The 13,468-nt window shown below is 41.0% G+C and overlaps 1 protein-coding gene across 2 annotated transcripts in view; it reads left to right on the top strand.

Annotated features, from left to right (window-relative positions):
- The first annotated feature begins 481 nt into the window (after nucleotides 1-481).
- The window catches only part of trappc9 (trafficking protein particle complex subunit 9), a 236,757-nt gene continuing 223,770 nt past the window's right edge, over nucleotides 482-13,468 (top strand). For both annotated transcript variants that reach the window (XM_085346339.1, XM_085346340.1), the window contains exons 1-5: nucleotides 482-544; nucleotides 1,935-2,042; nucleotides 2,659-3,251; nucleotides 10,382-10,527; nucleotides 10,701-10,826. In XM_085346339.1, coding sequence (XP_085202465.1) covers nucleotides 2,671-3,251; nucleotides 10,382-10,527; nucleotides 10,701-10,826 — 853 coding nt within the window. In that variant the 5' untranslated portion in view covers nucleotides 482-544; nucleotides 1,935-2,042; nucleotides 2,659-2,670. The remainder of the gene's footprint in view (nucleotides 545-1,934; nucleotides 2,043-2,658; nucleotides 3,252-10,381; nucleotides 10,528-10,700; nucleotides 10,827-13,468) is intronic.

The raw sequence follows: 13,468 nt of genomic DNA on the forward strand, positions 1-13,468 counted from the left end.
TTAATTCCATAAACATTTATAGACTACTTTTGGTTCTCACTGTATTACGGGACAAAGTGCGTCCCTTATTAGCTCAATACGGGACGTGTACTTTTGTTTCTAAATACGGGACGATTCCGTATTTTAAGGGACGGTTGGCAACCCTACCCACAAGGTCACATGGTAAAGTGCTAGCATGACATGAACATGATCCATATTGGCATTGGGGTTGGTTTTTAATAATAAAAATTCAGAGTATAATTTCTTCATATCTTCATTGCGGCTCACATTTCTGTATTGTTCAACTTCTCAAAATCTGAAACGTGAAAACTAGTTAGTTCATTGTAAACTACCACGTTACAGTAAGCTAGCAAAAGTGGCAAAAGATCTACTGTATAAAAATAACTATTGGATGAACTGATGTTCGTATTTCCTTAAGATATTGTCTTAGAACAGCTAGAGAGTTTATTTTGAAAACCGACACCGGAAGTTTCGCTGTTAATTTGTTGTCGCTAAGTACTGAGCCAAAGAAGGAAGCTCAAACATTTGACAGGTAGCTGCTAAGGTAACGTGAATATTCGTTATTTGAAATGTATTAATGGCACTTCTGTAAAAGAAAATTAATTTGACTGAACTTATATGCGCATTACTCAGTGCTGTTTTTGTATGACCGTTGTAAGCAACACATTCATAGATTAGCTAGCTAAGCTAAGCTAGCTGAAAGCAGTGTGTTGACAGAATGTAGTTAAACGGGAGCCACAAACTTATAGAGACATATTAGCTTATGAAAAGCTCATTAAACCGGGACTTCTGTTTTATCTGATATCTTGTTTTCCTCTCTCTTTTCCTGCTAATTGTATCAGCTGACACATGTTAGCTCCAACTGCTTGGTGTTTGTTTCTATCACAGGTGTTAGCAGGTGTTAATATTGCTTTTGGGCAGAAGTGCATCCTTATTGTCATCGTTTCGTCCTATGGATGAGTCGCTTTACACAGCAGAGACACTAAGCAGGACTTTATCATTTAAACTCAGCAGATTTGTGTTGTTCTCCTAACCCTTGATAAAAAGGCTTTCATGGGAAACTTATTTAAAACCTGTTTACGATCTGCATAGATTTGTGTTACAGTTTAATTAATAAAAGACATCCTTTAGTTTGTCACTTTAACCTCCTAAGACCCGAACTCTTCCACAGCATGCATTTTTAATTTCTCTTTGATATTTGGGCTGATTGGGACCCGATGAATGTAAAAACAAAGAATTACCAGATTTATTTTTTTTCCCCCTGATTTTTGTTTCTAAGAAAATTGACAGCCACATATGAGGATATTCGTTTAAAATTTCGATGGAACAGTAGCAGTATAATGAGAGGACAATTGAGTATTTTGGTCTAAATAACCCAAAATGTGATGTCCACATATGTGGACGCCAGGTCCTAGGAGGTTAAGAGGCATGGCTTTCTATTTTTTTTTTTTTTTTTTTTTTTTTTTGTAACTAGATATTTTTACTGTCAGAAATCCAATTACAAAACCAAAACAAAACACCACACACTTTTCTTCAACTGCAGATATATACGTATAGGTTCATAGTGTGTTGGACAAGGACACATTTTTGGAAGTTGCTGTCAAACTATGAAGTGCTTGTTATAAACTCTCTCTGTTTCCATTCATGAAAACAGATACCCACTCCAGATTGTTCTTGACTTGTTTAGATCATCTGAATTTGTTTTTCTTAACCATGGAAATATTTATGTCATCATCTGCAATATAGACAATTGGCTATTTTATTTATATAGCAAATTTCATTATACATAAACTCAATTTGCTTCACAAAGAAGGTAAAATAAACAAATGGTACTATACACAGACACACACATACACAGCTATTGAGTGCAAGTCTTTGTGAACAGAACAGTTTTGAGTATTTTAAAATGTTTGCACACATGTAATTGATCTCAGGTCAGCAGGCAGCTTGTCCCAAAGAAGAGGACCACAGTAACTGGAGGCTAAAACAACTGAGAGCTTTGTGGACTTTTGAACTTCACAAGTTTATGAAGGATTTTAAAGGTAATTCTATATTGCACTTAAAGCCAATGAATCCTTTAGTTGTCTTTTGGTGTCTTTTAGACTTTTAGTGTTGCTTTGCTGGCTTAGCAACACTGGTTTCTTTTTTTAAGAACTGCTGTGCCAGTTTGTGGTACAAAAAACCTTTTGCTGTATCTTGATAGTTTTATTTTATTTCAGCATGAAGGACAACTGTGAAACATATTCCATTTTACTTGTTCTTCCAAACTTTGTGTCACACCTTGAATAATACACACCTTGTTTCTTGTTGCTGTGTGTGTAGCAACCCTGTCCATGTCTCTCTCAATCTCTCTTTTTTCTTCTTAACATAAAAAGACTTTCAGCAGCAGCTTCTCTCTTCATCACAAGCTGTTTTGTGGCATCTCGGCTCTCTTCTTTCCCTCATCTTCTTTAAAGATGATTAGCGACAAACCCCCTCCCCTCTTTTTTGCTAGCATTTCCCAAATTGCTGTTCAGTATTGTAATATTGGAAATGTGCATTTATTAGTGATAGAACCAGTTAATGTTTCAGTTTGAAACATTAACTGGTTATTGTTGCCACTGTAAATTGAATTAAGATCATCTCTTTTAAATGCTTTTGTTTTTCGGTCTTATGCAGTCACATGTAAAGATGAGCGTCCCAGACTACATGCAGTGTGCTGAGGACCACCAGACAGTACTTGTGGTGGTCCAGCCGGTTGGTATCGTTCCCGAGGATCAGTTCTTCAAGATCTACAAGCGCATTGCCAGCGTGAGCCAGGTGAACATCAGGGACTCCCAGCGCATCCTCATTCGCTACCGCCACCACTACCTGCCTGAAAACAACGAGTGGGGTGACTTCCAGACACACCGCAAAGTGGTGGGCCTCATCTCCATCACGACATGTGCCACGTCCAAGGAGTGGCCCCAGACGGCCGAGCGCTTCCACGGCCAGAAGGAAGTGTACAGCTCCACGCTGTATGACTCGCGGTTACTGGTATTTGGGCTGAGTGGGGAAATTACCGAGCAGCAGCGCACGGACGTGGCCTTCTATCCCAGCTTTGAAGAGTGCTCTGATGTGGAGAAGAGAGTGGAGGACTTTGTGGAGTCCATATATATTGTCCTGGAGTCCAAGCGGCTTGACCGTGCCACAGATAAATCCGGTGACAAGATCCCCCTGCTCTGCGTGCCCTTTGAGAAGAAGGACTTTGTGGGTTTAGACACGGACAGCAGGTGAGTCGTTCTGTCATCGCAGTCACATTATTTTGCAGGTCGGTGGTGTTGTCTGTGTCAGGTTGCTTCTAACATGTCAGCCTCACCTGGTCAGAAATTGTCAAAAATCTGTCTTTTGATTTTTGCTGTGTTCATGTTTGTTTGTTTACCTTGCTTTATTTGTCTTTCTTCTTTTTTTTCTTTCATACTGTCCTGTGAGTTTATTATTGGGTGCAAAAAGGTGAGACATTAGACTCATTAGTTAATCCACATCTATCCCATCAGCTTTAGCTTTGCCCAAAAGAGCACTGCTGCTGTTCATTTGATGATGACTCCAAACCAAACTCATCACTCCTGCGCATTGTTCAGTCTATGGACCAACTGGGTGGAAATGGCTTAGTTGACATTATTGGCTTTGAATAACTGAATAATCAGAATTAAAGTAAGAGCACTTTGAATAAATAGTTTTTAAATGCAAGATAGTTCCTTCTTCCACAGGGAAAAGAATGAATCCTGAATGTACGGAAGTACTAATAAGCAGCACAACATTTTTGTTAATTTCACCAGTTACACACAGATTAATTCTACTTTCACAGTTGATTCTAAGAGAAGTTAAATAACCATGTTTCTAAGTATTTTCCCATTTACAAGAAATCCTAATTACTCCCATTATACCTGTCCTCCTGGCTCTGTGTGTAAACAAAATGAAGGACATCCATTCTTTTCTTCTAATGAGTTACTGTTATTGATGACAGACTACCTAATTCAAAGTATGACTTTAGTGCCGAGCAGCAGCGTTGCAGTGCAAGAGTTGTGACACATGAGAAGTTAAATTTAAGCACAAAAGTAACCTAGGTGGTGTTTTTCCTAGGAAATGTTAAAAGTAGAACCATAGATGGTATAAAAAGTGTACATAGCTGTTGTGACATCTCCAGGTGGTTTGCGATCTGTTATTTTGAAGCCTCCAGGTGAGCATTTCCACCAATTCCATCTTGGTTTAAAAAAACTTGAATATTACTAGAAAAGCTGTTTACTTTTTTCCAAAAATCCTTTTTTTGTTTTTGGCTGGAATCAGGGTACTTCACTGATAATGAATTACAGCAGTTATTGTACAGGCAGAACTCTAGACATTACAAGTTACAGCTCTTTGTTTAATGTGTTTAAGCCCGAAGTCTGGAGAGTAGCTAGTTCAAGTTCATTGATAATGTTGAAACACAGGCATAGGTTGATTTAATACGTTTTACAATTATAATGTCTCAAGCCCAAAATATAAATATATCTAATGCAGTCCAGTTGCTCATACAAACTTCTGATGGTGAACACTGATGTTAGTAAAACAATTTATTTGTCAGTGAGATCATTTTTTGTTTTTAGGCTTTGCAAAAACCATTCTTATTTAACAATCAGGCATCTTCATACTTGCAAATGGGATGGCCAAAGCATTAAAAACAAACGGGGTTCAAACTATTGAAGTCTGAATTCATGGGTCATGGATTGTACTAGACTGTACAAGTTTAACCAACAGGGTAGCCACAGTGTTTATGCATCCATGAAATTCATAGATATAAAATCAATAATGAATGAAAGTAAATGAGGAAAAAAAAGTCCTTGTTGTGTCAGCGTAATGAAACATAGACGAGACTTTATTTACAAGACCTGTGTAGTTTGATCCTAATTACAGTGAAAATGGCAAAACCTTTTTAACAAAAGATCCAATTAAAACCTATCAAATTTAAGAGTATTAAAATTCATAATGGGAAACTTTATTTCAATTGTACTTTGACACATCCTTCAATTATGTTGCTGATTTTGGCCTCATTAAATATATTGTTATTTTATATAATTTTAAAAAGTAATGGTAATATACAGTAGTATTAGTAAGTATAACTGATGATCAGATTTAGTTGATAAGCAAATACTGGAACATGTTTGGAACATACAGGAACATGGCAAGCGTGTCGCACTGAACCGATACTAAACTCAAATCTGCTTGTGATCCACAAATAGATCTGCCTGTTCTTTCTCCCAGGATGTCTGTGCCACAAACTCCCTTTCATTGCTTCTGGGAGGGTATGTCAGACACAGCAAGGAGCTGAGAAAATAAACTAGAAACATGGAGGATTCTTTTTTCTTTTTCTTTTTTGTCAGTTTGGTAAAATTTGTCAACATAACCCGACTGATGGGATTTTGGTGCATTTGCTTACTGAGATTTGGAATGTTTACATGTGTGTGAGTGAACTGCCTTCACAAAAGTGCTGTTTTTATTGTAATACCTCTTGTAGACATCTGAAACCTATGCCGTGCAAAGATGAAAAAAAAAAAACAAGAAAGAACTTCATATTATAATGATTACAAAGGCGAAAACTAACAAAAACTAAACTAATATGAAACATTATCAATCCAAAAATCTAAACTGAAACAGGCAAACCCACCTTGCAAACTAACTGAATAGAAGGCAAAAACTCAAATTTAATATATAAGTAAAAACAAATGCAAAACATTAAAAAGTCTATTTCTTTATCAAATCAAATCAAATCAAATCACTTTTATTGTCACATCACATGTGCAGGCACACTGGCACAGCACATGCGAGTGAAATTCTTGTGTGCGAGCCCCACAAGCAACAGAGATGTGCAAACACAACAACACAAACGAGCAAAATACAAGAATGGCCAACCTGAAACTAATAAATATATGTACAATATATAATAGTGTATGCATTTCTGGATGTGTATACTAAATATTTTCCTGTGTGTGTGTGTGTGTGTGTGTGTGTGTGTGTGTGTGTGTGTGTGTGTGTGTGTATACACATTTTTACAAATTAAATAGTAAAAAAAAAAAAAAAATAATAATAATAAAATATATAAAATATACAGAGTTGAATATGTGCAAAACAAGTGGCATTTATATACAGTGTGGAGTGCATAATGTTGAAGTTCCAGTAGTGAAGCTGAGGTGTCTGTGACGTGTTCAGCAGTCTGATGGCCTGATGGAAAAAGCTGTCTCTCAGTCTGCTGGTACGGGACCGGATGCTGCAGAACCTCCTTCCTGATGGAAGCAGTCTGAACAGTTTATGGCTGGGGTGACTGGAGTCCTTGATGATCCTCCCCGCTTTCCTCAGGCACCGCTTCCTGTAGATGTCTTGGAGGGAGGGAAGCTCACCTCCAATTATCCGTTCAGAGCACCGCACTACTCGCTGGAGAGCTTTGCAGTTGTAGGCGGTGCTGTTGCCATACCAGGTGGTGATGCATCCAGTGAGGATGCTCTCAATGGCACAGCGATAGAAGGTCCTGAGGATGCGGGGGCTCATGCCGAATCTTTTCAGTCTCCTGAGAAAGAAGAGGCGCTGCTGCGCCTTCTTCACTGTTTTGTTTGTGTGTACTGACCACGTAAGATCCTCAGCCAGATGTACTCCAAGGAACCGGAAGCTGCTCACTCTCTCCACAGCAGCGCCGTTGATGGTGATGGGGGTGTGTACTTCTCTGCACCTCCGGAAGTCCACTATCAACTCCTTTGTCTTTGCGACGTTGAGGGTGAGATGGTTGTCTTGACACCAGTGGGTCAGGGCGCTGACCTCCTCCCTGTAAGCCGTCTCATCACCGTTGGTGATAAGACCCACCACTGTAGTGTCGTCCGCAAACTTCACAATGATGTTGGAGCTGTTAGTGGCTGTGCAGTCGTAGGTGTAGAGTGAGTACAGGAGAGGGCTCAGTACACACCCCTGTGGAGCACCAGTGTTCAGTGTGATGGGGGATGAGGTGATGCTGCCCAGTCTGACCACCTGGCGTCTGTCAGACAGGAAGCTAAGGATCCAGCTGCAGAGGGAGCTGCTCAGTCCTAGATCCTGCAGTTTCCTGTCCAGCTTCGAGGGAACGATGGTATTGAATGCTGAGCTGTAATCTACAAACAGCATCCTCACATACGTGTCTCTCTTCTCCAGGTGTGACAGGGCAGTGTGTAGTGTCAGGGCTATGGCATCATCAGTGGACCTGTTGTGGCGGTATGCAAACTGTAGAGGGTCCAGTGAGTCGGGTAGTGCAGAGCAGATGAAGTCCCTGACCAGCTTCTCGAAGCATTTGCTTACGATGGGGGTCAGGGCTACAGGTCGCCAGTCGTTCAATGAGGAGATGGTGGAGGATTTGGGTACAGGGACGATGGTGGCCATTTTGAAGCAGGCTGGGACTACAGACAGAGAGAGGGAAAGGTTGAAGATGTGCGTGAACACTCCAGCCAGCTGAGCCGCGCATGACCTGAGGACGCGGCCGGGAATCCCGTCCGGACCAGTAGCTTTGCGTGCGTTCACCTTCCTGAAGCACCTCCGCACATCCTCCTCAGACACAGTGTGCGCACTGACGTCATCCGCGGTGCGCACACTGTCTGGTCTCATGGTGTTCGCTGTGTCGAATCTAGCGTAGAATACGTTTAGATCCTCACACAGAGAGGCCGTGGTCTGCGGTGTGCTGGTTTTCCCTCTAAAGTCTGTGATCGTGTTTAGTCCCTGCCACATACTCCGAGGGTTGTCAAACTGTTGTTCCACCCTGTCCCTGTACTCACGTTTGGCTGCTTTGATCGTCTTCCGGAGTTGGTAATGTGCGTGTTTGTAGTCCGACGTGTTCGCGGAGGCAAAGGCGGTGTTCCGTGCCGCGCGAACATCTCCGTTAATCCAGGGTTTTTGATTTGGGAAGGATTTGACTGTTCTGGATGGGACGACATCTTCCACGCATTTCCTGATAAATCCACAGACTGAGTCTGTGTATTCATCAATGTCTCTGGCGGCCACGTGAAACATTTCCCAGTCCGTGTGATCAAAACAGTCCCGCAGCGCAGACTCCGATTGGTCCGTCCAACAGTGCACCGCCCTCCGGGTTGGAGCTTCCTGTTTCAGCTTCTGCCTGTAGGCGGGCAGGAGCAGGATGGAGCAGTGATCTGATTGGCCGAATGGGGCGCGGGGGAGGGCTTTGTACGCATCCCGGAAAGAGGTGTAACAGTGGTCGAGTTGCCGGTTTCCACGTGTGTTGAAAAGGATGTGTTGATGGAGTTTTGGTGAGACTTTCTTCAGGTTTCCCTTATTAAAGTCTCCGGATGTGATAAACGCTGCCTCTGGGTGTGCGGTTTCCTCGCTGCTGATCGCGCTGTACAGTTCCCTGAGTGCACGGTCAGTGTCGGCTTGTGGGGGAATGTAAACAGCCGTAATAATCACTGCTGTAAATTCCCTTGGTAGCCAGAATGGCCGGCACTTAATCATCAGGTACTCCAGGTCCGGTGAGCAGAAGGATTTGACCTGGTGCACGTTCGCATAATCACACCAGCTGTTGTTGATCATGAAACACACACCACCGCCTCTGCTTTTCCCAGTAAGATCCTGTGACCTGTCCGCGCGGTGCACAGAGAACCCCGGCAGTTGTATTGCGGAGTCCGGTACTTTGTCCGATAGCCAGGTTTCTGTGAGGCAGATCACACAGCAGTCCCGCATCTCTCGCTGGAATGAGATCCGTGCCCGAAGCTCGCACAGCTTGTTCTCCAGAGACTGCATATTAGCCAGTAATAAACTGGGTAACGGTGGTCTGTAAGTGCGCCGTCTCAGTCGAACCAGAACGCCAGATCTTCTCCCTCTGCGTCGGCGTTTGCGGCCTCCAGGGCCAGAGAACAAAGGCGTCTCAGGTGAGATGAATGGGGGGTCTGCAAACGGAGCGTCCGTGTTGCAAAACTTGAACTCCGGAAAGTTATAAGAAAGACCGTCTTTTATGTCCAGTAAGGTTTGTCGGTCGTACACAAGGAGACAAGTGCTGCTCGTGAAAAAATAAAGGAAAAGTAAAATTAAACACAGAAGAAAGCCGTTGCTTGGGGGAGCTCGCGACGAGGCTGCCATACTCGGCGCCATCTTTATTGGTATTTAATGCTTGTACTTTTGGGGTTTTATAAATGCATTTTTAGATGGTAAACACCAGGGTAGTAATTTTATGTTAATATTGTACATTTGCGTGTGAGTGTGTATGTGTGAAAACCATTAGCTGAATATTGGTTACGGCTGATATCAGCAGTATTGACCTGTGTCCCTGTATCTGCAAATACTATGATATTTATGACATTTTATCACTGATTTTTAACTATTGTTTACGTCATAAGTGATAATATATATTATAAACAAGATTTCTTTGTTTCCCAGGCTTAAAATCTGAAATAAATGGATACAAAATATAATGCAAAATATAAAAAAAAATGTACCAAATAGTTATTTTAAAAAAAGGTGCTTTTAATACTGAAACATGAAGACACTGATGAAGGAGGAGCTGATAGTTTGGTCTCCTAAGCATTACATGTCATTGCTGCTGAAGTTCATCCCAGCTTTAGAGAGCATTTGGGAATAAGAAGGTGCTGTTTTGTGATCTGTCTGGCTGAATGGCACAGATCAGATCTCATCTCTTTATTCATGAGATCATGTGCTACATTCCAGCCTGGCACAGCAGCTCCTAAGACACGAATCAGATGAAAGTTTCCATAACTGCAGATCTAGTTTGATATGTTTTTTTTTTTTTTTTTATTACTAAGCAGTCTAGTTTCCTACCAGAAATAATTATCAGAGAGAAAACTGTTCACAAGCAGCCTGCTGAGCATTTGTATGAATATTTAAACTGCCCAAATGTGTGACACAGTTCTCCCAGAATAGCTGTTCCTGTAGATTTTTATATCCCTGCTTCTAGATGACACTCCTAAGAGAATTCTGCCCATGAATTCACTTCACCTGCTGATCCCTCATATTGTTTTCATACGACCTCCTGTTTTTCAGACGTCTCAAATGTCTTGCACAAGGCAGCTAAGTTCCCTGTGTGTCCTGGTAAAGTTGTTACCTCCTGTGTGTTCTTGTGCAAGGCTAAAGGCCAAGGGGTGGTAGGACAGCTCATACTCTGTCCTTGTCTTGTTGCTCTTTTGTTTTTGCTCTCCCTCCTAATATATCCTCATTGTAGAAGACTCCCCACCCCCTGCTGACATAGGAAATTACAACAGCATAAGTCAGAGTTGTTTTTTGTATTCAAACAAATCAATTGCCAAAAATCGAAACATTTATTCTAGATTGAATTGACACACTTGATCCACCCTGCTGTTGTCTGAAGAAGTTTTTTTCCTTCCTCTTTCTACTCGTTTCCCCTCAGGCATTATAAGAAACGATGTCAGGGACGGATGAGGAAGCACGTTGGGGACTTGTGTCTCCAGGCAGGCATGCTGCAGGACGCGCTGGTCCACTACCACATGGCTGTGGAGCTGCTCAGGGGAGTTAATGACTTCCTCTGGCTAGGTGGTAAGTTTGGGAGGAAGCAGACTTAATACTGCAGTTGTTGACGAGAGTAAATACTATAGCCTTTGCTCGCCTTACATGCAGATCTCAAAACTTTGAAGCAAATGATCATTAGTGCAAGCTGATCTGAGTGGTAGAGTGCTGTGTTTTTTTTTTTTGTTTTTTTTTGTCTGCAGCTGCACTGGAGGGTTTATGCTCAGCCTCTGTCATATTCCACTACCCTGGAGGCACAGCGGGGAAGATGATGGGGCGCAAACAGAGTATCTCCCAGCCACTAGATGCAGGGAAACGCCACAGAGCAGGTGAGCACATCACTCTGTAACCGTGCTGTCAAGCGCTGGCCTTGATGACTGTTTTCTATGTGTGAGTTGTAACTGAGTGAGAATATCTCTACTGATCAGCAGCGCAAACACTGCTAAGCTTTGCTTGCTGAAGAAAGCTGCTTACTTTGTGTGCAGAGTACCTCCTGAAACCTCCAAAGCTTTTCTCACCTAACCTGATGACTGCTAATTTACAGTTAACATCATTTATTCTGCCTGCCCTGTTATTAACTTGCTTTTAACTTGCTCTAATTTTAACACAGCTTTGTGTATACCTTAAGTTAACTGAATCTGTAGACCGTCTGCTAAACACAAAGACTATTAAAACGCATTTGTCTGAATGAATCTGAGGATTTGTGGATTTAGGATTGGAATATGATTTATTTTTTTCCCCCCCTAACAATTAATTTTCAGATAGTTTTAAGTATTTATAAACTACATAAGGCTGTACAACAACAACATTAAACGAATGATCAAATTAAAATAACTAAAAAAGGGAATTTCAGTGACAGTAAAAATGTAACAGCAAACAAATTAAAGCTAAATGTTCAGTAAAAAGGAATTCAGCTATGCACTAGGGCTGCACAGTTTTATTGAATTTGAATCTTGAACACGATTTTAGCTCTTAACAATTAAATAATTGTGATTGAGTACTACTAAAAATGTATGCTCCGCAAACAGAACGTAAAGCAAAATGGAATCGGAGAGCTCCCTAAATGAGCGTCTGAGTATTTGCCTGCCTGTTCCCTGCACTGTGCAGCTAGAAGTTTCCTGATTGTTGACTGGATGAGTAACACTGAATTAAAGACAAATGCACAAGAAAGTTCAAATATCTGGCACAGCAGAAGGCAAAGAGCTTGTCCTGCGAAGCAGAATATCATCTATTTGGCAATACTTCGTATTATTTAGTTCAAGTGATGTTAATCAAGAAGTATCTTAGTGTTTGTGCCACAACTAACTTACTCAAACACCTGAAAACACTTTACAAACTGCATGAAACCATTTCCAGAAACAGAGAGTGGTCTCATGTCGCTATGAGTTTTAGTCCCGTCCCTCTGAAAATATGTCTTTTAAATAAAAGGAATGTAATGCAATGTAAATGGCGTGTATTTGTATAGTGCTTACTTAGTCCCTAAGGACCCCAAAGCGCTTTACATATCCAGTCATCCACCCATTCACACACACATTCACACACTGGTGATGGCAGCTACATTGTAGCCACAGCCACCCTGGGGCGCACTGACAGAGGCGAGGCTGCCGGACACTGACGCCACCGCACCCTCTGACCACCACCAGTAGGTGAAGTGTCTTGCCTAAGGACACAATGACCAAGACTGTCTGAGCCGGGGCTCGAACCGGCAACCTTCCGATTACAAGGCGAACTCCCAACTGTTGAGCCACGATCGCCCGTAAGAATGAAAGTCGTACCCCGCGCTGATTTAATTTTGTGTTAGTTTGGTGATGATTTTTTTTGTATGTATTTTTTTGTTGATAAGGTGGAATACATTTATTTTGACGCAAATAATTTCACACTACATTGGCGTTAATATGTTTTGTTTTTGGCAATAAAATGATTGATTAATCCTGAGAAATCATCAAAATGTCAATGTTGTAAGTAATCATGATTATCATTTTGAGCATAAGCGTGCGGCCCTGATATGTACAGTATGGCCCAGAATTATTCTAGGTTTTGTACTACTTAAATATTTTGTTTTCCGAATTTGTCAAAAGTAGAGTTCTTCTTTTCAGTTTTATTCAGATATATTTCTTCATTTTTTGAAGATGATCAGTTTGGGTTTATTGGTTGCATTAATAATAAGTTGAAGTTTGTTTTATTTTTATAGCACATTTCATTACAGCAGCAGCGTTGACCAAAGTTCTGTACAGAACTACAAAATAACTAGTACCAAATAACTTATAATATTAGCATCAAATAACTCTCACACTGTATTAAAAGCCAGTGAATACAGTTTGTTTGTTAAACAAACAGTTTGTTTATTGTGATGAGGAGAATGAAATGAAATGAGATTTTGAGCAGGTGTTGCGCTTCAAATGCAGCACTTTATGAAGGCATTATACTGCCTCCCTCCCTCAGTTACTTTTGCACCAGTGCCTCCTCATGTTTGCAGATTTTACACATTTGGCCTAATTCACGAAGAGTAAAATATACTATTTGTTTATTACTTTAAGTTGTGTAAGTACACAACTTTTTTAGTACCGTTGCACATGCTCTGTTTCGCACATGGTTTTAATGAAATTTAATCAACCTCCATATAGTTACAACCACTTTGTATTACATATTATAAGTACTACTATGCATAAAATGTAACATGTATGGCGCTCTTATGTAGTTTAATATAGAGTTAAAATACTACTATAGTGTGTGTATAGCGGTGTAGTATATCAATGAGCCAGAGTGGCAGCAGCTGCAGCAGTGTAAATGTTTGGAAGCTTAACACAAAGCTTTATTCACCACACCTTATTGAGCTCAAAATTGCTTGTCATCACTTAATAGGATGTTGATTGGCCGATGAATGAGCAGTGTCAATAATACAGCTACATGCTCAGTGTTTCATGGCAAACCAGCAGCAGCCATTTTTGCAAATTGTTGGGACTAACACTGC

This window comes from Diplotaxodon limnothrissa, linkage group LG22 (assembly GCF_057381915.1).
Source record: "Diplotaxodon limnothrissa isolate DT_005_m linkage group LG22, D_limnothrissa_male_GT1.1, whole genome shotgun sequence".
In the NCBI taxonomy this organism is placed as follows: domain Eukaryota; kingdom Metazoa; phylum Chordata; class Actinopteri; order Cichliformes; family Cichlidae; genus Diplotaxodon; species Diplotaxodon limnothrissa.